General features: G+C 42.9%; 1 protein-coding gene across 3 annotated transcripts in view; it reads left to right on the top strand.

Annotated features, from left to right (window-relative positions):
* The window catches only part of txndc5 (thioredoxin domain containing 5), a 36,114-nt gene that overhangs the window by 696 nt on the left and 10,480 nt on the right, over positions 1–24,938 (top strand). Inside the window, exons 1-7 of one of the 3 annotated variants that reach the window (XM_059972370.1) lie at positions 1,759–1,796; positions 1,903–2,160; positions 4,754–4,903; positions 6,406–6,511; positions 16,433–16,529; positions 19,092–19,207; positions 21,315–21,401. In XM_059972370.1, coding sequence (XP_059828353.1) covers positions 1,967–2,160; positions 4,754–4,903; positions 6,406–6,511; positions 16,433–16,529; positions 19,092–19,207; positions 21,315–21,401 — 750 coding nt within the window. In that variant the 5' untranslated portion in view covers positions 1,759–1,796; positions 1,903–1,966. Of the gene's footprint in view, positions 1–1,758; positions 1,797–1,898; positions 2,161–4,753; positions 4,904–6,405; positions 6,512–16,432; positions 16,530–19,091; positions 19,208–21,314; positions 21,402–24,938 lie in introns of those variants that run through there. The other 2 variants (XM_059972363.1, XM_059972355.1) reach the window with 2 other exon arrangements.

The raw sequence follows: 24,938 nt of genomic DNA, 5'->3' as shown, positions 1-24,938 counted from the left end.
CTGTTTTACTGATACTAATGTGCATTTCTATATTTTCTTTCTTTAACACCCTCTTTGCCAACTCATCCACCCTCTCATTCTCCTTCACCTCTATATGAGCTGGAACCCATAAGAAATTTAACCTGACCCCCCTGATTTGCAACTCTTATGACTGACTGAAAGACTTCATAAAGTACATCTTGCCAGCTGCTTGAGTGAAAAACCTTAAACTTGCTAGAACTGAGGATGAATCGGAGCATATCAACAGTCTGACTAGTCTAGCTTTCTCCACCCATCGCAACACAACCAACTCTGCCAACATCTCCACTGTATGCACTCCTAACTTAATAGATGTTCTTCTGCTGATTCCAATTTCTTTTGCTAGTATAGCCACCCCAATCCCCATCACTCCTGTTTCAGGTTTCTTAGCACCATCTGTATAAATCTGAGAATAACCACTATTCTTTTCCATCACATGATAGTTAAATGCACTTACCAAATCAGTTTTATATTTTCCTTTCCTTTTTACCTCTAACAAATGCCAGTCTATGTCAGGCCATACAAGCTTCCATGGAGCTACAACCAGTTAAACTACTGAAGGACTTACCCTGAGATCAAACACTCCACATTCTTTAGCAATATTATTCCCTACCTGACTAAAGTTATCCCTCTGAAACCTCCCATTCTCCCAGCACTCCTGCAACACTCCTTCAGCAGGGTGAGAATCATTGTGCCCCTTCAAATTAGCCCAGCAGTTTGCCATCAATTGCTTCCTTCTTAGCTCCAAAGGCATTACTCCCAATTCTACCTGTACGGCTGATACCGGTGATGTTTTAAAAGCCCCACTGCACATTCTCAAAACCTGAGCCTGAATCACATCCAGTTTCCTGATAAGATACCGAGCTGCTGATTCATATGCTACACTTCCATAGTCCAATACAGATCTCACTAAAGCCACATACATTCTCTTCAATGCTGAACAACTTGCTCCCCATTCCCTGCCAGTCAAACATCTCATCACATTTATTACTTTTTTACATTTCTCCTCAACTTTCCTGATATGGCCTGCCCATGTTAACCGTGAATCAAATGTAACTCCCAGAAATTTAAATGATCTAACCCTTTCTAATTCTATCCCATACATCCTCAACTTTTTCCCTACCTCAATTCTTTTCCTGGTGAAACATACAGTTTGAGTTTTTTCTACTGAAAATCTACATCCCCAATCATAACGCCACTCCACCACTTCATCAATTGCTCCTTGTAGTTTCCTGATTATATGCTCCATATTCCTACCTCTTTTCCGCAAGGCCCCATCATCCGCAGACAATGACCCACCTATATCCATTGGTACCTTTGTGAAGACATCATTGATCATAATGATGAAAGGAAACGGGCTAATCACACTACCCTGAGGTGTGCCATTTCCCACTATGTACTGATTTGATAACTCTGACCCAATCCGAACTTGAATTTTCCTATGAAACAAAAAATCTTTTATCCAATTAAAAATTCTCCCACCAACCCCCATTTTGTGCAATTTAATTAACAATCCTTCCTTCCACCTCATGTCATAGGTTTTTTTCTATGTCAAAAAACACTGCAACTGCCTGGGCTCTTATTTCTGTCTCTAACCTGATCACTGAGTCCATGGAATTCCTTCCCTTCCTAAAAGCGCTCTGACAACTTGCCCCATTCCCAGCGCTCCTCCCTCTGGGACGGAGAGGCATTTGATTGACAAGAGAGGCGAGGCAATTGCGTGCGGGGGGTGGGGAGTGACCGTCTGAACTGACGCGAAGCTGTGGTAAAACAGGCAGGTAGTTCCCTTAGCCGTCTGCCATTCGTTCACTTTGCGGCTTGCCGGTCCGCATTCCACGTAGACTTATTTTTTATATATGTGTATTTTTTAATTTTCGCAGACAGCGGCCGGACTGCCTTCGCTGCCGTCTGTTTATGTTATTCTGATTTGCAAGTGCAGTCGGAGAGAATGGCCACACTGAGATTGCCCCTGCCCCTGCCCCTGCCCCTGCTCCTGCTGCTGTCTCTTCTCCTGGGCTATGTGCGGGGCTCTCCGCAAGAATCCGAAGCCGTGGACCAACACAGCAAACACCTCTACGATGCGGACCTCTTCAGCCACGCAGTGCAGACCACCCCTCACTTCATCATGTTCTTTGCGCCCTGGTAAAGTTCGCTTGGCATCTTTAATCTTCTGTTGATTATATCATGTGTTTATTTTGGCAGTGCGGGGGGAGTGGTTTGCAAACTTTAATGTGGGGATCGAACTCGGGTGATATCCGCATAGGATTCTTTGTAAAAGTACCTAGCAGAGGAAGTCAGTATTCAAAGTTCACAACTGGTTCCTGTTCGAAGTAAAATCTCAGGCGGAATATATAATAGTGCATTATTAAGCGAATTATGAAAGGATATATATATATTTGCACGGTAGATTGCTATGCCCATTGTACTGAATTTCATCCTCCATCCATGTGGCCTGCGTGAGCTGTATACGTGGCACCCGAAGAAAAGCAGTGGAAGAGCAAGTTACGTAACGTGCTTTTGCAAAAACTGGCCTTTTTGTTTTTAGGGCGAGTGATTTCAGTAGTTATATGTAAACACCATCTTTGTCAAAGCTGCTCTTAGTGAGTGGTTACAGATGCAACCATTTAAACTCACTCTGGTAAGAAGTATCGTGATGCATAATCCAGACCTTCCTCCCTCTGCACTTCCTGTTAAGTAGACAAACCGTGAAGTTCTTTACTATGAGCCAGGCCGTGCATCACTTCAAACCCCTTTCCTTTCTTCTGCAGTCTAACATTACGACGTTAGAAGAAACCAAATCAATATGTGCTGACTCCTGAAATCTGAAATATGGCAGCATTTTATAATGCAAAATGTAACAATTATTTTGGGTCATAGTTTGCAAACTTTTCCAACACTTTAATACTCGCTGGGAAGAGAATGTTTTGTAGAGATACTTTTCCACCACTATGACAGTGGAAGTTTTTTTTAAGTATGTTCCTTGTAGCTAATCCATTGCATCTTGGAAAAGAGCAACTTTTCTTATAAACTATTCCTGGTTTTCTCTGAAGTTCACTGAAAATTGACCTATTTCAGTTGGCTACAGATTAGTTGTTCCCCTACCTTAGCTTTCAATTGTGGGTCTCTGGAAAAGACCTACATCTTAATTTGACCTCAGGCAGTGGTCTGGTGTAAGTGCCCAGCAGCTTCAAATTTTTTGGTAATAAGTGCCAAGATATAAATGTCTTCTAGTTGGTTGACTAGAATCAATGCAGAGGTCTTTTGAGTGTTGGCTGCAGTGAACTTGACTTTTATTGTTTTGGGGTGGTGTGTACAGTGTGTTTTTAAAAAAAAACACGTGTTCAGCCAAGCATAGTGAATTATTTTAATGGATTTTTGTTGTCAGGGAGATGCTTTACAGAATTGGGCCCTTCAGCCCATCATTTGTGTTGTCACTCTGGTTCTATCCTAACCCATTTTGTTCCTTCTGTGTTCCCATTAACTGCCACACTCCACTTCCCCCAGAATCTACCACTCACCTACATACAGGGCAGCTTAGAGTGGTCAATTAAGCTACCAACACAATTGTGGGGTGTGGGAGGAAGCTGGAGCATTCTGGGGAAATGTTTGTGGTTGTAAGGAAGACATGCTAATTCTTTGCAGACAGCACAAGAGATCGGTATTAAACCCTGATCACTGGAGTTGTATCTGTCATTGGTGGGACCAATGTCCGGCCACTCGGCAACAACTGAGGATCAGAAAGTGGGACGAAGTAATATTTTGAAAGTGGTCAGTAAAAGAGATTTAATGAAATGAGTGACCTGGCAACAAGTCCTTGATTTATTTTCAAGCTGTTGAGCTTTTTTGCTACCTCATTATTAGAGCATCCTTCAGAGTTGAGGCACAAGAGACAGCTGTTGCTGGAATCTGGAGCGACAGTCTGCTGGAGGAACTCAGCGGGTTGAGCAATATCTGTGGGCGGGGAGAGAGTGGAATTGTTGACGTTTCATGGTAAAGCTGATGCAGTGGTCCTCGTGCAGGGTTTTGACCTGAAATCTTGACAATTCCTTTATCTCCCCAACCCCCAGATTCCACCCAACAAGCTGAGTTCCCGTTGATGGCCGTTTGTTCCTTTTAGAGTTGAAGATGCCTTGCTCCCACTCCTGTTCTGTCAGCAGTAAAGACCCTTAAGAATGATCCAGAGAACCCGTCATAAGGTGTTTGAGTGGGTGGGAAAGTGAGGTGACAGGCATCGCCCTTTCTTCCAATTTCACTGGCATCCACATGCTCCTGAGGCAGGGATACAAGGTCCCCAGTTCTTCCCTGGCCCTCTCTACATTTGGAGTGCTCGCGAGGTCAGGAGGTAGCCAAGCTGGCCTGGGTGTTGCATATTCCATGCTGCTTTTGAAAACAATCATTGAAGCATCTTCTCTGCCCACCCACTAATCTCATGCTTGACCTCAGTCCGTGGCAGAATTGGGTCAGTGTTCAGCCTCTTGGTTGGAGCCCGGACTTTGTAAGCAAATGTAGAATGGAGATGTGTTGCTATGGCAACTAAATTTGAGGCTGCTGAAGATGATTGTGAAGTCTGTTACTCAGTGTGTCCTTGCAAATGTAATCCACTGCTGCACGAGAGTGGATCAAGTCTGCCTCTGAAACACGAATGCACGATTAGCACGAGCTTCAGCCTTCAGAACGTAGGTGTGAACACCACCCACTGTAGAGTTTCATTGAGACGTACTGTTTGTTTGTACAGGTGCGGACATTGTCAGAGGCTTCAGTCTACATGGAATGAACTAGGGGACAAGTACAACAACATGGATTCACCTCCACTTAACATTGCTAAAGTTGACTGCACGAAAGACACCAAGATCTGTTCTGATCATGGAGTCCGGGGATATCCTACGTAAGTGTTGGGTTTGTGAGAGGGGCTCCTTTGAAAATATTTTTGGTAAGTATCTTGCAGAATAGGGAGTGGTGGACCGTGTGCCACTTAGTTGACTGGTGGTTTGCATTCTCCAAAGCATTATGCTGTTGTCATTATCTGAGATTTGTTCAGTTCCCAACCTTGCCTTTGAAAGGGGCTAATCAATTGAAGAGGGACTGATTCTGTTTAAGAATCTCCAGCCTGAGCTTTGTTCCAGTGACAGTTTGTTTAACACAAATATTTACTGCGTGGAATGAGACTATGTGGCCCATTGAATCCGTACTATCTTTATGTTAGAACAATCCATGATGTCTCTCTTCCCACTGCCCTGCAGAGCCTTTCCTATCAGGTACTTAACAGATCCCTTTTGAAAGCTACAGTTGAAACTCCCTGGTTATGCTTTCCAGATTTTAACTGCTGTTTTTTTTTAATCCCCCTGTTACTTAAGTTTGTTTATTTTAGATTTGGCCTAGTCCAAAATTATTTCCTACTTATAGAACTAAACAATGGAACTGACACAACATTCTGTTTGAATCCATTCTGTTGATATTATTTTTCTGCAATGCTTGTAGAAGGCTGCTCTCTCTGATGATGAAATGCTCCTTTTGGGCCCCTTATCTAAGAAAAGATGCGCTGGTATTGGTGAGGTTCCAGAGGAGGTTCATGAGAATAATTCTGAAAAGGAAAGGGTTAATGTACGAGGGGCATTTGGTGGCACTGAACTTGTACTCTCTGGAGTTTAGAAGAATGGGGGGGGGGGGGCGCGGAAGATCCCATTGAAACCTATCAAATATTGAAAGGCCTAGGAAGAGTGAATGTTGGGAGGATGTTTCCTATAGTGGGGGAGTCTAGGACCAAAGGACACACTTCAGACTAGAGGGATTTTCATTTCGAAAAGAGATGAGGAATTTCTTTAACCAGAGGGTGGTGAATCTGTGGAATTCATTGCCACAAATGTTTGTGGAGGCCAAGTCATTGGGTTTATTTAAAGTGGAGGTTGATAGATTATTGATTAGTCAGGGTATCAAAGGTAGGAAGGCAGGAAAATGGGGTTGAGAGAGATAATAAATCAACCGTGATGGAATAGCATAGCAGACATGATGGGCGAAATGGCCTAATTCTGCTAGTGTTTCTTATGGTCTTTTCAGCAGTAGATAAGCTTTAGTGATGCAGTATGCACCTTTACTGTTGCATTGTTGGCTCCAATCAACTATCGTAAGTTTAATTGTCAGTCCAAATGTTATCTGTTCACATGTCAACTCTGTTCCTCCACCCCCCCCCCCCCCCCCCCACGCTGTCCTAAATGACTGTTGAACAATCATGTAGACATTGTAATCTATCTTGGGTACTTCATTTTCCCATTTCAGCTTTGTCCAACATTTGTTAATTGCTCAGTATTTTTGATGCCACTGATAGGCACATCAGAGGGCTTCTGTGCAGTTTCACTTTTCCTGCAGTCTGTGCTCTCTTTTATTCTCCAGACTGAAGTTATTCAAACCCAGCCAGGAAGCAGTGAAATATCAGGGGCCTCGGGACCTCCAGTCACTGGAAACCTGGATGCTTCAGACCATGAGTGCTGAACCTGTTGTAAGTCACTCTGATCACATTTGTATTACAAATGAGAAATAATAATGACCCACGAGAGGTACAAAAGTAGAGTGATTCTTTTATTGGGCCAGTAATTTGGAGTTCTGGGTTAATGATCCGGACTAAGTTCAAGTCCAAGTACAGCAGTGACACTCAGTTAGTTGACCAATCTGTTAATTGAAATGGATCTGTAAAGGTGACTGGAAGAGTTCACTCATTTTGGAAGGGAATCTGATAATTAGTTCCCACTGCATTAAAGCAATCATACACAGATTAAGTGACCTGGGCTTGCAATTACTCGTCACTTTAATTCTCCATCCAATTGCACTCTGATTTATCTGTGTGTCACTTTCCAAAGAGGCCCAATGTACGATTGTAGAACAGTAGCCCTCTTCATTCATTTGCTTTGCTGCCATCCATAATAACTTCTGTCGTTTTGTGTTCATTCATTGCTACATTTGAGCTGATTATTTTCAAGGCTGTTCTTCTAAACATTAAAACCTAGCCTGTTTTGGGAAAAAAATATAATTTAGAAATTGTGTATATGTAACAAATGCGAAGAGTTTGCATTGCTTTATTAAACCATTAAGTTTGCTTTCGTTGAATAATTTTGTGGACTCACTAGTTAACAAATGGTGTCCTCGTTTTGAATCTAAGGCCTAGAATCTCTTTAGCTGCTTGTTTCCCTGTGTTCCCTTTCCTACATGTGTATGCATTTAGACATGGCACCTTTTTTTTGTCTCTGGGACTTTTCATATGAAGTACTGGGGATTCTGGTTAATAGGTCTATAATTGGGGAAACCACTTACTTGGGATAACTCTTGAAAACAAATACTAATTGAGATAATAACTGGGATTCCCTTCATTTATTTGGGACACCATGCCACTTAATTGGGACATGAGACTGTTGCCAAGCAGTGTCCAACTAGCGTCAGTCGCATGAACTTGTGTGGCAGTTAGACACTACACTGCTTAGAGTGAACAGTTTTAAATAGCGTCAGTTGCATGTGTTTGCGTTAAAAAAAGCAGTGACTTTTGTTTCAGTTAATTGGCCAGAAGTAAGCAGTAAGGCAGTTTAGAATTGTTTTGCTCACTGCGGTTTTGAGCATTCAGGCTTGGAGATGCCAGAAACAGCCGGGAGAGAAAAATGAATCAATTTCACTACTTCAGCAGGGTAGGAGCCACGAAGAATTTGAAGGTAATGACAGTCACCGTGAATGTTACAATAAAAATGGAGATGTGGAGGATGCAATTGTTGAAAGCATGTTATGGAGGCAGTCCATTACTGACACCGTGCTGATTTTGTTGATTTATAGTCAAATCAAAAGAACACAGCAGCATGTTACTTGTCCGTATTATCTGACGATGCCGTTTGAAACCTGTGCAGGAGAGTTTTTAAAGTGAAAACGCCATTGCACTGGGACAGTTCCGATCTCCTGACCTCTGCATTCCAGGTCCAGTGGTTTGAGTAGTCATCAGAAACCGGGGTCTTCCTTGGCTGCAGTGGACAACCATGACTCCTTTGTGTCTTGTCATGCCCTTCGCTCTCCACGGTGTGGCAGAGCCTTCCTGGCCGTAGGATCTCACTGTTGATCTCATCCACTGAAGCTAACTTCACATGCTAGTTCTGCCACGTCCTTGTTTTACCAGGGTCTGAGGCTCTCCGGCTCCCTCACCAGTGGAAGCAGTGCACCAGAGTGTGGCTGCTGTTGTACGTAACAGCTACTAGGAGCCACAGCTGAGAGATGACTGTCCAGTGGGGACGAACAGAGAGCGAGCTACCCCAGAATGGACACAACAAGCCCCTTCACTACAGCTGCTACCTGAACACCACACACACAGCAGTGTACACAAGATTAATTCCTCTGTCGAGAGCTATTCGGGACTAATGCACTGTTTTATAGTACTGTAGTGGCATTTGTAGTGTTCTAATTTGTTCAGTATTTCATTTACATAACTTGTTACTCAGTTAAGTGGTAGTTTGTCTTTTCTATACCTTTTCAACTATTTCCATGAAGCTTCGGCTAATTAGAGCAGCTGCTTAATTGGGCCAAAATGTACTGCTCCCAATGTGTCCCAATTAACCAGAATCCATTGAATTTTTATTTGGCCTTTAGTCCAGTCAGATACAGACAATGCAGAATCTTTCTCCCAGGGTCGAAATGTCAAATGCTAGAGGATATGTGTTTAAAGTGAGAGGGAGAAAGTTTTTACCGAAACTTTCTGTAAAACATTTTTACAGAATATGGTAAGTGCCTGGATTGTGCTGCTGGGGATGTTGATTCGACTTGGTAACAACTCAGGACGGGTGACAGATCTTAGAAGCCATGAGGATGTAAACAATTTTTTAATGGTGCTATGTAACTAAGAATAACCTGTTAATAATGGTGGTATTCCTATGCGACTTAAGTCATGTCCTTGAGCCTGCGAGTTTGAATGCTACTGTTGTGAGTAGTTTTGATAGCTCATTTGATATTATCACTGACATTTGGATTGTTCAAAGTCAGTGGAACTGAATTTCAGATGCAGAGTGCAAAACATAACTGGTCCTTGTTGCACAGTTAATCCATGGAGTGGAGGAGACTGAAGGGTGACCTGACAGTGGTGGACAAACTTCCGAGGAGATGGATAGGATAGATGGTCAGAATCTTTCTCCTCATGGTAGCATGTCTGAACCAGAAGGGCCGAGGTATAAGATGAGAGGTTGGAAGGTTTATAGAGGATCTGTAGAAGAATTGGTTTCATGTGAAGAGTTGGTGGAATCTGAAATGAGAAGATGGTGAAGGTGCTTGTGCTCAACAGAGCCGGGTGGTTGAGGGGTAATAACTGTTTCTGAACCTGGTGGTGCGGATCCTGAGGCTCTTGTAGCTTCTTCCTAAGGTTCAGATAGAAGTTTGTAAAATTCCGAGAGGCATAGATAGGCAGAGAAGTATCTTCTTCCCAAGGTTGAAATGACTGATACAAGAGGGCATGCTTTTAAGGTGAAAGGGTAACTTCAAAGGAGATGTGAAGGGTACATTTTTTACATAGAGTGGTAGGTGACTGGGGTGCATTGCCAGAGCTGGTGGTGGAGACTGATAGAATGGAAATATTTGCATAGGCCAAAGAATATGCAAAGAATGGACAGATATGGGCCAGGTGCAAGCAGAGAGGACTTGGTATCATGAGCTTAATCAGTTCAGCACAACTTTGTAGGCCAAGGAGCCTGTTCCTGTGCCTGTACTGATCTTTGTAAGACAGCCAACTTGATTAATTAATTGGACGTGTACCAGTTCTTGAGGAAGGCACATGGAAAATAATAGCCAATTAAGGTTTCCTTATATTTTGAGGAAATTCACCAGGTTGTTGCCCTGGGATGGAGCATTTGAGTTAAGGGAAGAGACTAATTAGGCTGCGTTTGTCTTCCTTGGAGTGGGGGATGCTGAAGGGAACTTGAAGTATATAAAATTGAGCAGAAATACATTTGTTTTCTCATAAAAGGGCTATCTAAAGCTAGAAGGCAGAAGTTTTTAAGGAAGGAGTAAGACATTTAGAAGGCATCCGAGGAATATTGTTTTTGACCCAGATGATGGTTTGCATCTGTACCTGAGGGAGTGCTGGAGGTATTTAGAAAGTATCACAACATTTAGAAATTCTTTTAAGGTGTATTTGAATTGCCAAGGGATGATGAGCTGTGAACTTAGTTCTGGTAAATGGGATTAGCATTGGAAGATAATTGATCATCAGCATGGATGATCAGTCTGAGACTAATGTTGAAGCATACACTTACATTGGACAGTCACTGGTGGATGGATAAGGAACTCTGGACACATGAGTTGGGATGTTGTCTTATGGCCGTGTAGATCATTGGTGAGACTGCACCTGAGGTGTTTGTCGTTCTAGTCACTTTGTTATAGGAAGGCCGCAATAAAGCTAGAAACGTGTGCAGAAAGTTCACAAGAGTGTTACAGGGACTGGTGGGCTTGAGTTATAAGGAGAGATTGGATAGATTATGACAGTAAAGGAGGCTGAGGGATGTCGAAGCTTATAGAATCATGAGGGGAATGGATAGGTGGATGGTCTCATCCTTTTTCCCAGGTTAGAGGAGTTTAAAACTAGAGAGGACATCAGGAAGATTTTGAGGGGTGGAGATTTAAAGGGGAGCTGAGGGGCAAGTTTATCACAGAGAGGGTCATCAGTATATAGAACAAGTTGCCGGAGGAGGTGGTAGAGGTGGATGAAATTATGCTTCCAAGACTTTTGGGCAGGTCCGTGGATAGGAAAGGTTTCAGAGGGATATGAGCCAAATGTGGAGAAGTAGAACTAGCTCAAAAGGCACCTTGGTTGGCATGGATGAGTTGGGCCAAGGAAGTAAACTTCCCAACTTTAATAGTTCATTGATAGAGAGGATTTAGGCAGGGGTTCCCAATATTAATGGTATTGGTTCATGCCATAAAAAAGGTTGGGGATCCCTCATTTAGAGAGATATGGGCCAAACACAGGCAGGTGGGACTAGCTTACCTTGATCGACATGGACTAGATGGGTTGAGTGGCCTGTTTCTGTGCTGTTTAACTCTGACTCCATGATTAAAAATTGCATTACTTGAACCTCTAGGATCAGTTCCTTATTTTCAGAGGTTTGTGACTTTATATTTAAAACAGTAGATTGGGAGGGTGCAGGTTTATCACTGACTGGTACACGTGGCAGTAGTTGAAGCCACTGTAAAATGAATGACAGCAAAACTGGTTAGGTGTACTGGGTGGCAGGGTGCAGTGACTCATGGGTCCATGTCTAACTTTAGGCTACTGTGGTGTTTAAAATAGTTCTGAGAAACTGCAGTGTGTACAGAATGTGTGAACATCTGGTGCTTGCAAGCTGCTGCTTGGTTGATGAGGTGAAATGGTCCCCTGCGTGAATTAGTACTTGGTAGAAATTTTCTGACACTAAGGGATTCAATCTTGGTGCTCAGTTACTAGTCTGACCACCCTGTGCCTCCTCTCTTCACTGCTAAAGTAGTCTTGCTGTGAAGATCGCATCCCTTGTTTTGTCTTACCCAGTGGATTTCGTCATTTTGTTACTGTTCTTGTCAGAGTCATGAAGGTTTTGGATTTATTAACTCGAGTTTGGTTTAAATGAGCAAGTGGGCGGCACTGTAGTATAGCGGTTAGCGTAACGCGTTACGGTATGAGATAGGGGTTCGGTTGCTGTCACTGCCTTGAAGAAGTTTGCGCATTCTTCCCGTGACCGCATGGTCTTCCTTCCGGTGCTCTGGTTGCCTTCCACTTTCCAAAGACATATAGTTAGGGTTCATAAGTTGTTGGCACAGAAACATGGAGACACTTGCAGGCTGCCCAGCACAATCCTCTCTGATTTGATGCAAACAGTGCATTTCACTGTGTAATTGAATGTACATGTGATGAAGCTCGCCTTTGTCTTTAAACAGTTCTGTGATAAGTGGCCTGTGCAGAACAGCTGCTTCTCTTTGGATGGGATTTTAAAATGGGTGTTTATCAGGGCAGTCTGTGGCGGTAGATTTTGAGGGTAATGAGGGGCATTGGCAGCACCTCATGAAGCAATGTATTTGGAATTACTTTGGGAAACAGAGGGCACAACTGAAGGACTAAAGCTGTCACAGGGTGCCATATAGAAGGACAAGACCAAATCAAGCCAGTGACTGGAGAGAAGCCACAGAGTGTCAGGTCATCCAGGTGTAATGTGTGAATGGGGCAAAGCAAGCTGAACTCCCTTTGTAGAACTGAGTTTCTGAACCAGAGAAGTGACCACTGTGACCCAGCCACTTGGAGTAATGGAAATCTATCCTTACACAATATTTACAGATCACTATCCAAAAATTTGAGATGCAAAGTAAAATTTGCTTTCATGTGTGTGGAGAAAAATGTAAATACATACAAAAGTTCTCGCAGCTCAAATTTGGCACATCTGACCGAAGATACATTTCAACCTCAGCAGTGTTGGAAGGTTGAACAGAGGGTAGTGTGGAGTGCATTGGAAATGTCAAGTGTAAAGGCAGGGTGATGGCTTCAGCAGCAGAGGAGTTGGAGTGGGAGGTGCAAGGTGGGTGGAGGTGGGCTGTGGCAAGAGCGATGCAGTGCAGCAGGAGCAGGTCGAGTGGGGTAGGGTATTGTCAGAATGCATATATAACTTGGTCCTTATCAGAGGATGTTGGCTTGGGCACCAAACAGATGAGAAATAAGAGGGGCACAAGGTGGATCCTTGGGTAGGTTGGAGGGCCCTGTGTGGGTTTGGGTAGAAGATCCCCAACTCACCTGGTCACAGACTGTGATCTCATCCCTCCAAATCCTATGCAACATTTGGTGCCAAACATACACACACAAATTTACTCAGCAAACAAAACGAAACACATCCATCAGCAGTGACCTGGCTTCCAATTCAGAGCTTGGTGGTGAGTCAGTTACCTCCTCATTTTAAAGCACGGTCAATAATAGCAAAGACCCATCAAATGCAAATATTAGCGACCGTGATCGGAGCCACACATTTACAATTGAGCTATGCCAATTCTTAATATGTTTGTAAATAAAAAAGGGGGAAAGAAAATGGATATACTGGAGCCTAGACCAGGGCCTTAGTGATAGAGGCAATCATTCTGAATCAGAAGATTTATTTAGACAACAGCATAATCTTGGCTCAGTAAGTGTTAAAGAACTGTGTTTGCAACATACGTTTTAAAAATATCAATGCTGAATACAACAGTTTTGGGTATCATAATGACATCCACTGCAGGAACAAGTATGCTGGTGATTAGACGCTTCCAGTCATAAAAGCAACCCTCCACCATCACCCTCCAGCTCATAAAACTGAGCCGATTTGAATCCAAATTGTTTTGAATCTCATGGGCTCTAGGTTAGGACTTTATTTCTCGGAACGTAGAAGATTGAGGGGAGATTTGATAGAGGTCTACAAAATTATGAGCGGCATAGATAGGGTGAGTGCAAACAGGCTTTTTCCACTGAGGTTGGGTGGTACTACAGCTAGAGGTCATGGGTTAAGGGTGAAAGGTGAAAAGTTTAAGGTGAACATGAGGGGAAACTTCTCGAAGGTCGTGAGAGTGTGTGGAACGAGCTGCCAGAACAAGTTGTGTATGCGAGCTCGATATCAATGTCTAAGGGAGGTTTGGATAGGTACATGGATGGTAGGGGTATGGAGGGCTGTGGTAGCATTTTAAATGACTCAGCATGGATCAGATGGGCCAAAGGGTTTGCTTCTGTACTGTACTTTTCTATGACTCTAACCTTTTGGATGACTCTTTCATATTGAACTCTGAAAGTATCTGGTTTTGGCCACAAGTGACTCCAGTCCCAAACTGAATCTTTGACTTCAAGGCCACTTCAGAAGGCAGTGAGTCAGATGCATCAAACATGTACCAATAAACAGCTCAGCTAATGAGAGACAAGAACCAGAGCCCATGTGTTGAGCTGTGATAAAAAGACAGGGTATTCACGAAATTAAGGGAGATGAAGCAGGTGGGATTGATGTAATTGGTTAGATGGGTCAACACAGGCATGATGGGCTGAAAGGACTGTCCATGTGTTGTACTGCTCTGTGTTCTACAGCACACCCACAGTGGAAAATGGCTACTTTCTTGCTGTCAAATTGGTATTTGCGAGCAGTTTTGTCTCCTTGATAGCGCTCTTTGGAGCAGCACGCTTCCCTTAATCTATTACTGAAAGTGCTTCTCTGTTCAGCAGAGGGTGAGAAACATTGTCCTGAATTAGCCAGGATTTTCCATAGGGTCTTTTTTTCTACCACAGCCTCCAGTGTGTCCAGTTTGACTCCTGTAACAGAACCAGCCTTTCTAATCAGTTTTTTTAAGCCTGTTTGAGCACACCACCATATAGAAGATTATACTGGCGACAACAGATCAGTAGAACATGTAAAGGAGAGGCCTGCATACTCCAAATGGCATTATTCTCCTCAGGAAGTAGAGGCGACTCTGGCCCTTATTGTACACAGCCTCAGTGTTGATGCTCCACTCAAGTCTGTCATCCAGGTGCCCCATCAGGTATTTGTAGGTCCTCACCACATCCACATCCTCACCATCAATATTAACAGGGAGCTGTGCAGGCTTAGTCTTCCTAAAGACAATCTCACCATTTCCTTTGTCTTACTGATGCTGAGCTGCAGATGATTCAGCTTGCAACACTTGACAAAGTCCTTCACCAGGTCCCTGTATTCATCCTCCTGTCCTCCCTTTGTACACCCAACTACTATTGAGTCATCAGAGAACTTCTGCAGGTGACATGACTCAGTGTTGTATCTAAAATCCGAGCTATACAGGGTAAACAGGAAGGGAGCCAGTACAGTCCCTTGTGGGGCCCTAGTGCTGCTTATAGCCATGCCTGACACACAGTTCTGAAGCCGCACAAACTGTGGTCTGCCAGTCAGGTAGTTCATTATCCAAAATACAATGGAAGTTCCGGCCTGTATTGAACAGAGCTTTTCCCCCAGCAATGAAGGCTGTATGGTATTGAAGGCCCTTGAGAAATCAAAAACATGACCCTCACAGTGCTGTCCTGCTTATCCGAATGGGAGTAGACTCTGTTCAGCAGGTAGATGACAGCATCGTCAACTCCAGTGTGCTCCTGGTAGGCAAAATGCAGGGGATTGAGTGCTGGTCTAACCAGGGGTTGGAGGTGAGCCAGGACCAGCCTCTCTAGGGTCTTCTTGATGTATGAGGTCAGGGCCACTGGACAGTAGTCATTCAAGACTTTCAGTTGACCCTTCTTGGGTACTGGGACATGATGTTTTCAACAGAGTCAGGACACTTTCCAGGATGAGACTCAGATTGAAAATGCTTTTCCCAGAGCCCTTCTCACCTGCTCAGTGGTGAAGGTGAGTCCATGATGACAGGGGAGTTGGCAGGTGGAGTCTGGGGGAGGTGAAAATTGGAATGATAGCAGTTGGTATGTGGAGGGGAGGATGGTAGGTGCAGGGCAAGGAGGGGATGAAGAGTGATAGCCTGTTTTGTTCATCCATGAGGAGGAGGAGGGAAGGGGTTGGTGCTGAGGGAGCATTGGGTGCCTCGGCACCTGGACTGCTGAGGAGGTGGTGAACAGGAGGGCAATTGTCAAACCTATTGAAGAATTGGTTTAACTCATTAGCCCATTCATGGTTGCATTCCAAGGTTCTACAGCTAGGCTGATTGAAGCCATTGATGTTCTTCATGCCTTTCCACACCTCCCATGTGCTACTCTGGCCAAGCTTGTTCACCAGCTCTCTCCTGTATTCCTCTGTAGCCACCTTAATCTTCTCCTTTACCTTCTTTAGATCACTTTTGACCCATGGTTTGTTGTTAGGGAAGCAGCGAGCAGTCCTTGATGGCATTACAGTGTCCACACAGAAGTTGATGTAGCAATTAGTAAGTCCGTTAATGTCCTCCCCATATGGTTCACAAAGCACATTCTAGTCAGTAACCTCAAAGCAGCCCTTCAAGACCTTGATGGCCTCTGGAGACAATTTCTTTACTATCTTGGTGGTAGCTAGCTGTTGCTGTACTTTGGGTTTATACAAGGGCATGAGGTGAACCAGGTTGTGATCTGATCTTCTAAGTGAGGGTAGAGCTGTGGAGCTGTATGCATCTTTAATATTTGCATACAAGAGATCCGGTATTTCATCTTCTCTTGTATAACACTTAACAAACTTCAGATCATTCTTACCCTCGGCCATTAGATTCTATAATGAGTCAACTTATAGCCAGGGAAGTGATGTCTCCTCCTGTTAGACCTCTGGAGGTAACTTATTTTTTAAAATTTTTTCTTCCTTCTAATATTTGTATATCTGTGCACTTGTAATGCTATTGTGACACTGCAATTTCCTTTGGAATCAATGAAGTATCTACCTAATTGTAAAGTGTGATTTACTTATTTAGTGGTTATAAACCCAAGGTATTTTACTCTCTTTAGCAGACTGAATCAAAGCAGGAATCTTCCACAGTCCCAGAATCCAAGCAGGGCTTGTATGAACTCTCAGCCAACAACTTCAAGTTACACACTGGACAAGGTCTGTTCTACACCAGGCTAAGTCTTATGTTTCTATATATGTGCTTTAGATGTATCAACCAATTTAAAAGAATGGTGCTAGCAACTCCCCCTTACAACATTGGTTATCAATTCCTCTTAGATAAAAAAAAGTTTGTTGCACATTGCTATCTGAAACATTCTATTAAATGTAGTATGGAATCGTCTGAATAATTCTTAGCTCAATTCCTATAGAGACATTGTTGTTTGAATATGAATATTGAGAAGGTCATAATGAAAGTAAAGGTGTGCTCATCATTCCTTCTTTGGGAAGAAGGATTTGCAACACTCCTCTGTAATTTTGGATGATCTGGTGAGACCGCTTCAGCTGATGTAGTCTGCTGAAGTGCGTACTGTGTAACTTGTCAACTGCCTCTCGACACCAAGGACTTGGGTTGCAGGGAACTATAAATGGCACACTGCTGTTAACGTGCTGTGGCTGTAGCTTGCTTCGTCTTAAGGACAGATTGCAGTACTTAATCAAAGGTCTCCGCAAATAAATATTCCATTTTGGTCAACAAGAATACCATTTGCTCCAAGTTCCTCAACAAACATCTTGATTTGAGAATATACCATGTTTTCTCCATTGGTATTGTGTCAGGATCTTGGAGTGAAGTACAGTTGGAGCATCTTCACCACGCCAACAACAGTAGTGTGAGAATGTGGTCCCTTCCTTAAGCACGTAAGGATACCAACCTTGCTAGGAATGTTTGTATCCTAAATCAATAAGCTCCCAGCTTTTTACACTTGTGATGATGACAAGTAAAAATGTTTGCAAATCAAGTGTTTGGAATTGCAAGTTCCCTGGTGAAAGCACATACAGTGCTTTGTAAAGGTTTCAGCTGCAATCTGTTACTCACATAAATGAGAATTGCAACAAGGGATTTTGATCAATTTAACTGGTGTTTTTATTTGTGAATCACATGCTCATTTTTCACAGTAGAGCAGGGGAAATTGTAAAGCATGAAAATCTTAAAAACTGAAAAACTGGTATGTCAGTAGTTCAAAGCTGTTGATGCCCGTTTGCTCATTATGTAGTTCACCCACCTTTCAGAGGTATTGCAGCTAGTAGTCTTTTTAGATAAATCTCTATTAGCTTTGCAAGATGTGATGGAGCAAGATTTGCCCATCCTTCTGTGAAAAATTGCTCAAGTTATTTGGGGAGTGGCAGTGGACAGCAATCTTGAGGTCTTGCAAGAGATGTTTGATTGGGTTAAGGTCCAGACTCTGACTGGGCCACTCAAGGGCATCAATGTTCTTCATTTGAAGCCATCCTGTTGTTCTGGCTGTGTGCTTTTTCTCGATTATTGCCTTGCTGAAAGTCAAACTTCCTCCCCAATTTAAACTTCCAGGCAGAGGCTAGCAGGTTTTTGCCCAGCATCTTTCTGCATTCATCTTCCCATCAATCCAGTCCCTGCTGCTGAAAAGCACCCCCAAAGCATGATGCTACCTTCACCATACTTTACAATGGTGTTATCTGCTGACGCTCAGTATTTACACCACATGTATCGCTTAGTGTTGAGGCCGTAAAGTTCCACTTTGGCTTCATCTGACCACAGGACCTTCTTCCACATCTTTACAGTAGCTTCTAAGCAACACTTCACAAAGTACACTGCAGATGCTGTGGTCAAATCAACATGTACAAACAAGCTGGATGAACTCAGCAGGTCGGGCAGTATCCATTGAAATCAAAGCTTTACAAAGTATTGACAGGCAAGGGTATGATTTTTTTAAAGCCAGAGATTCGTCCTTGTCACTCTTCCATAAATACCATTTTTTGTGCAATGAACTTCCTCTCCAGTGGCAGCCACTGACTACTGTAGCTCACTTATTGGTGTCACAGTAGCTTCTCTTACAGGTGCCATTCTTCTCTGGTGACTAAGTTTAGAGGGATGGACTAACCTAGGCAGTGTGGCTGTGGTTGCATAATTTTTCATCACACAATTGACTGCACTGAGCTCCACGGTATGTTTAGTGCCTTTTGAGGTGGTCTTGTAGCCTTCTGCAGATTTGTGCTTCTCTGTATTATTTCCCTGGTTTGCCTTGAAAGCTCATTTTGGTTTATGTACCCTACTGTTGGTCCTTGCAGAGAGAGGGAGTATTTATTCAGGGGATCCTCCCAATTTTCCACATCAACAAATTGGGTGAGTTGGTAGGGTAAATACAGCATTCTATCTTAAGAAATTTAGCATAGCAATTACAAAGGGGATGAATACTTTTCAGCCTACAGTTCTGATTTTTACTTTTTAGTAAATTGTTGGCTGGTTTTCGTTTGATTTGACATGATGCACAGTGTTCTGTAGATTTGCTCAAAAAAAATCCCATTTCAATATTTTTTTAATTTAGAAACTGAGACAGTAAAATGTGAAAATAGTTGTGGGGGCTAAATACTTCTTAAGGCACTGTATTTGGTTTACAAGAGAAAGGTAAATGTTTTTAAAAATTCCTAATTTTACAACTTTCATCTAAATTCTCAGCAAGAACACATTGACTGTTGTCTTATTTAATAACAATCTCTGTAACTGCTAATGAAATTCTTTTCTAGGCTTTCACTTCATCAAGTTCTTCGCTCCGTGGTGCGGACACTGCAAGGCTCTGGCCCCAGCGTGGGAACAGTTGGCAGCGGCCTTCGAGCATTCTGACAGTGTGAAAATTGGCAAGGTGGGAGCATTGAGAGGGACAAGAAATAGCTTTTCTGGATAGGTTTAGAAAAGAACGCCTGGCATGTGGCCATGCTCAGTAGATTGTGGGGTGAGAAGAAATACCTGGGCTCGGAGAACACAGTCTTGTAGACAAAAATCTGATCCATACAATATAAAATAAACCCAAGATACTGTAGGTGTAAAGTTCACAGCCGCTTATCTTCCTGCCTCTGTTTGATCACTATAGCTCTATTGAACCAAAGTAAGGATTTGGAGTGAGCGCAAGAAATAGCCAAGTAAGCTCTCTGTGGTTAGTCCTGGGTGTTTGTTTTACCTAGAGGTCTGGAAGCTCTCAAGAATGCATTGCTTTTCAGTATTTGGATGGATTATCATTCCCAATACTACTGTGTGCGGTACTCTTAAAAAATCTTCACTGTCACTTGCTTTAGAAGACCATTAGATGAAGAAGTCAACTGAAAATCCAATTTCACTCAAGATAGTACAAAGTCAATTCCATTGGCCAGGGTTTTGGTTCTTAGAAGCAGAATTGATTCAGTGAGGGAATTCTGAAGTTAAAGGGATGTCCCACTGTGAGCCTGATGGTGGAGAGCGCAGGCTGAGGTCTTTCAGAGCAGCTTCAAGTAATTTTTATGACTGTTTCTTCTTGAGCAGTCCTTCGGGATCAAGCATTTGCTTGGCCTCTTGGTCGCCTCTGAACCCACAATGGCACCATTCCACATAAGGCAGCAGAGAGGTAGCTAGTTGGCTGGTGAGATGGTGTGACTCTGCTGCTTGAGTTCTCCTGATGCATAGCCCTGCAGTTCTTAATGCCACTCTGACTGCTTTTCACACAACAACACACACAAAATGCTGGTGCAAAACAGCAGGCCAGGCAGCATCTATAGGGAGAAGCGCTGTCGACGTTTCGGGCTGAGACCCTTCGTCAGGACAGATCCTGACGAATTTCATAATTATAGATGTCTCTATAAGATCTCCTCTCATCCTTCTGAATTCCAGTGAGTCCAATCCCAGGCAACTCAATCTGTCCTCATAGTCTAACCCCCTCATCTCTAAATCAATCTGGTGAACTTCCTCTGCACCACCTCCAGAACCGCATGCAGTACTCTGGTGCGGCCTCACCAGTGTCCTGTACAGTTGCAGCACTTCCTCCCTGCTCTTAAATTCAGTCCCTCTACAATGAAGGCCACATTCCTCTTGCCGCCTTGATAGCCCACTGCACCCACAAACCAACCTTTTATGAAAGGTTGTGAAGGTTTTTTGTGAAAGAAAAGCTACTTTCCTGCAACCGTTAAGCTCTTGAACCAGCCTGCACAATCACCACCCGAGTGTAGCCAAACCATGACCGCATTGCACTACAATGGACTTGATGCTTTTTGTGTTTTTAATTGTGTACTCTCTTGTAGAAATTGTGTATGATTTGCTTCTCTTGCAATCATGTATCTGAGTGTATGTGCCTGAGATGTTGCAAGAACATTTTTCATTGCATGTAACAGCAAACTTGACTTTGACTAAGCTCAGCTTTGGTTTGGCAAAGGATACTGACATTGGTTCAGTTATGCTTAAAATGAATTTGGCCAAAATGGCTTTAGTGTAATTTTTCTAGTGCTTTGAGATGCCTGCTGTAGGTAGACCAAACCTCAGAAGCACTGAGGAGAGCAGAGATTTCTGCTGTATCTTGCATGTCATCCTAAGATTCCAGAGTCAGTGATATTTGCCAGGGTTATAGATTTAAACTGAGAATGCTTTAGATAAGAGGGTCTGAAGAGAATAATTTTATTCAAAACGCTGCAGGTGACAACACGTAACCCTCTTGACGGCACTGTGGTGGAAACAGAATTGGATAGGCACTTGTGAGTAATGGGCTGGAGGGAAAGAGAAGAGTAATTAGCAGGGAATGGATTTCTTAGGGCGCAGTGTGAGCTGAAAGGTCTCCTTGCTGGAATGGTTCTTTCCTTGAGGTAATTGAATGTTAGGGACTGTGTGGTTAAAGCTAACCAGCAAGTGAGCAGAGTTAGTGATAGTTGGGGAAAACAAGGATATGCACACTTTGAAGCGGTATTGCTGTGGCACATAAGGGTGTTGATTCTGTTCTGATCTTTTCCCAGGTTGACTGCACCCTCCATCAGCAGCTGTGCTCTGATAGCCAGGTGCGAGGATATCCCACACTGCTCTGGTTCAAGGATGGCGAAAAGGTAAGTTCTTCGCTTCCTTCCTTGCCTGGTCCAGTAACATGCTGGTCTCTGAAGCTGGTTAAATTTAGCATTGCTGGGAAATCTACTATTTGTCGAAAATGATAAAATCGTTCTATGAAAGTAGACAGGTATTTAAAGTTTCCTGATGCCTTCCCCTCCTTTGTTCTTTCTCACTTTCAGTTTGGATGGAGGGTGCAAGGTGAAATCCTGCAGCAAATTCTGTCATATTCTGAGAATGTTTATAGTGGTGGTCAAGGGAGGGGAAATTCCTGAAAATGGTTGTCTTGAGATCAAGCCCATTTTTCCTTGTGTTTTTTTTTAAATTCACAGTCACACCTAAAAGTGATAATTGTGTGTTTTGAAATGTTGCACCCAATTCCCAATGAAGTTCTATCCCTTGTGAAATGGGACCAGGCACTTAGAACAGTACAGCATAGGAACAGGCCCATCTGCCCACGAAGTTTGTACTGACCAATGAACCTAATTCCATCTACTTGCACATGAACCATATCCCTCCATTCCCTGCCTGTGTCTCTCTAAATACCACTTTATCGCCACTATCACATCTGCATGCGCCACAACCCCTAGTGTGTTCCAGGCGTCCACCACTCTGTATTTAAAAACACTCGCACACATTTGGCCTGCACATCTCCCTTAAGCTTTCCCCCTCCTGCCTTAAAACTGTAAATCTCAAAATTTTATTAACTTCCAACAGGTCTCCTCTCAGCCTTCAGTGTGCCAGAGAAAGCAGCCTATGTCTGTCCAGCATCGCCTTTATAGCTAATATTCTTTAATCTTAGGAGATTCTGGTGACCCCAGCCCCAATGGCTCATTTTCCATATCCTCCACACCCTCCTGTAATAGGGTGACCAGAATTGAACCTGATACCCCAAATGTGACCTAACTAAGGCTTTTTACAGCTGCAGCATGACTTCCTGACACTTAACATAACCATATAACAATCACAGCACGGAAACAGGCCATCTCGGCCCTTCTACTCCATGCCCAATGCTTACTCTCACCTAGTCCCACTGACCGGCATTTAGCCCATAACCCTCCATTCCTTTCCTGTCCATATACCTATTCAATTTTACTTTAAATGACAAAATCAAACCTGCCTCCACCACTTCTACTGGAAGCTCTTCCACACAGCTACCACTCTCTGAGTAAAGAAATTCCCCCTCGTGTTGCCCCTAAACTTTTGCCCCCTAACTCTCAACTCATGTCCTCTCGTTTGAGACTCCCCTACTCTCAATAGAAAAAGGCTATTCATGCCAACTCTATCTGTCCCCCTCATAATTTTAAATACCGCTATCAAGTCCCCTCTCAACCTTCTACACTCCAAAGAATAAAGACCTAACTTGTTCAACCTTTCTCTTAACTTTGGTGCTGAAACCCAGGTAACATTCTAGTAAACCTTCTTTGTACACTCTCTATTTTATTGACATCTTTCCTATAATTCAGTGACCAGAACTGTACACAATACTCCAAATTCGGCCTCACCAAAGCCTTGTACAATTTTAACATTACATTCCAACTCCTATACTCAATGCTTTGATTTATAAAGGCCAGCATACCAAAAGCTTTCTTCACCACCCTATCCACCTGAGATTCCACCTTCAGGGAACTATGCACCCATTGTTCCTAGATCACTCTGTTCTACTGCATTCTTCAATGCCCTATCATTTACCATGTATGTCCTATTTGGATTATTCCTACCAAAATGTAGCACCTCACACTTATCAGCATTAAATTCCATCTGCCATCGTTCAACCCACTCTTCTAACTGGCCTAAATCTCTCTGTAAGCTTTGAAAACCTACTTCATTATCCACAACGCCACCTATCTTAGTATCATCTGCATACTTACTAATCCAATTTACCACCCCATCATCCAGATCATTAATGTATATGACAAACAACTTTGGACCCAGTACAGATCCCTGAGGCACACCACTAGTCACCGGCCTCCAACCTGACAAACAGTTATCCACCACTACTCTCTGGCATCTCCCATCCAGGCACCGTTGAATCCATTTTACTACTTCAATATTAATACCCAACGATTGAACCTTCCTAACTAACCTTCTGTGCGGAGCCTTGTCAAAGGCCTTACCGAAGTCCATATAGACAACATCCACTGCTTTACCCTCGTCAACTTTCCTCATAACCACTTCAAAAAATCAATAAGATTTGGCAGTCATGACCTTCCACGCACAAATCCATGTTGACTGCTCCTAATCAGACCCTGTCTATCCATGTAATTATATATACCATCTCTAAGAATACTTTCCATTAATTTATCCACCACTGACGTCAAACTGACAGGCCTATAATTGCTAGGTTTACTAACCCTTTTTAAACAATGGAACCACATGAGCAATACGCCAATCCTCCGGCACCATCCCCGTATCTAATAACATTTGAAATATTTCTGTCAGAGCCCCTGCTATTTCTACGCTAACTTCCCTCAAGGTCCAAGGGAATATCCTGTCAGAACCCGGAGATTTATCCACTTTTATATTCCTTAAAAGCGCCAGTACTTCCTCCTCTTTAATCGTCATAGTTTCCATAAATTCCCTACTTGTTTCCCTTGCCTTACAGAATTCAATACCCTTCTCCTTAGTGAATACCAAAGAAAAGAAATTGTTCAAAATCTCCCCCATCTCTTTTGGCTCCATACATAGCTGTCCACTCTGATTCTCTAAGAGACCAATTTTATCTCTCACTATCCTTTTGCTATTAATATAACTGTAGAAACTTTTAGCTTTTCTAATTTCTTTCTTAAGATCCTTTTTACATTCTTTATATTCCTCAAGCACCTCATTTACTCCATGCTGCCTATATTTATTGTAGATATCTCTCTTTTTCCAAACCAAGTTTCCAATATCCCTTGAAAACCATGTCTCTCTCAAACTTTTAACCTTTCCTTTCAACCTAACAGGAACATAAAGGTTCTGTACCCTCAAAATTTCACCTTTAAATGACCTCCATTTCTCTATTACATCCTTCCCATAAAACAAATTGTCCCAATCCACTCCTTCTTAATCCTTTTACATCTCCTCAAAGTTGGCCTTTCTCCAATCAAAAATCTCAACCCTGGGTCCAGTCCTATTCTTCTCCATAATTATATTGAAACTAATGGCATTGTGATCACTGGACCCAAAGTGCTCCCCAACACATACCTCCGTCGCCTGACCTATTTCATTCCCTAACAGAAGATCCAACACTAGTTGGTACCTCTCTGTACTGCTGCAAAAAACTATCCTGCACACATTTTACAAACTCCAAACCATCCATCCCTTTTACAGAATGGGCTTCCCAGTCTGTGTGTGTAAAATTAAAATCTTCCACAATCACAACCCTGTGCTTACTACAAATATCTGCTATCTCCTTGCAAATTTACTCCTCCAATTCTCTCTCCCCATTAGGTGGTCTATAATACACCCCTATAAGTGTTACTACACCTTTCCCATTCCTCAATTCCACCCAAATAGCCTCCCTAGGCAAGCCTTCTAATCTATCCTGCCAAAGCACT

Source organism: Hypanus sabinus, chromosome 1 (assembly GCF_030144855.1).
Source record: "Hypanus sabinus isolate sHypSab1 chromosome 1, sHypSab1.hap1, whole genome shotgun sequence".
NCBI classification, from domain to species: Eukaryota; Metazoa; Chordata; class Chondrichthyes; order Myliobatiformes; family Dasyatidae; genus Hypanus; species Hypanus sabinus.
Note: the sequence above shows the minus strand (reverse complement) of the source record. Positions and strands in the feature narration are given on the sequence as shown.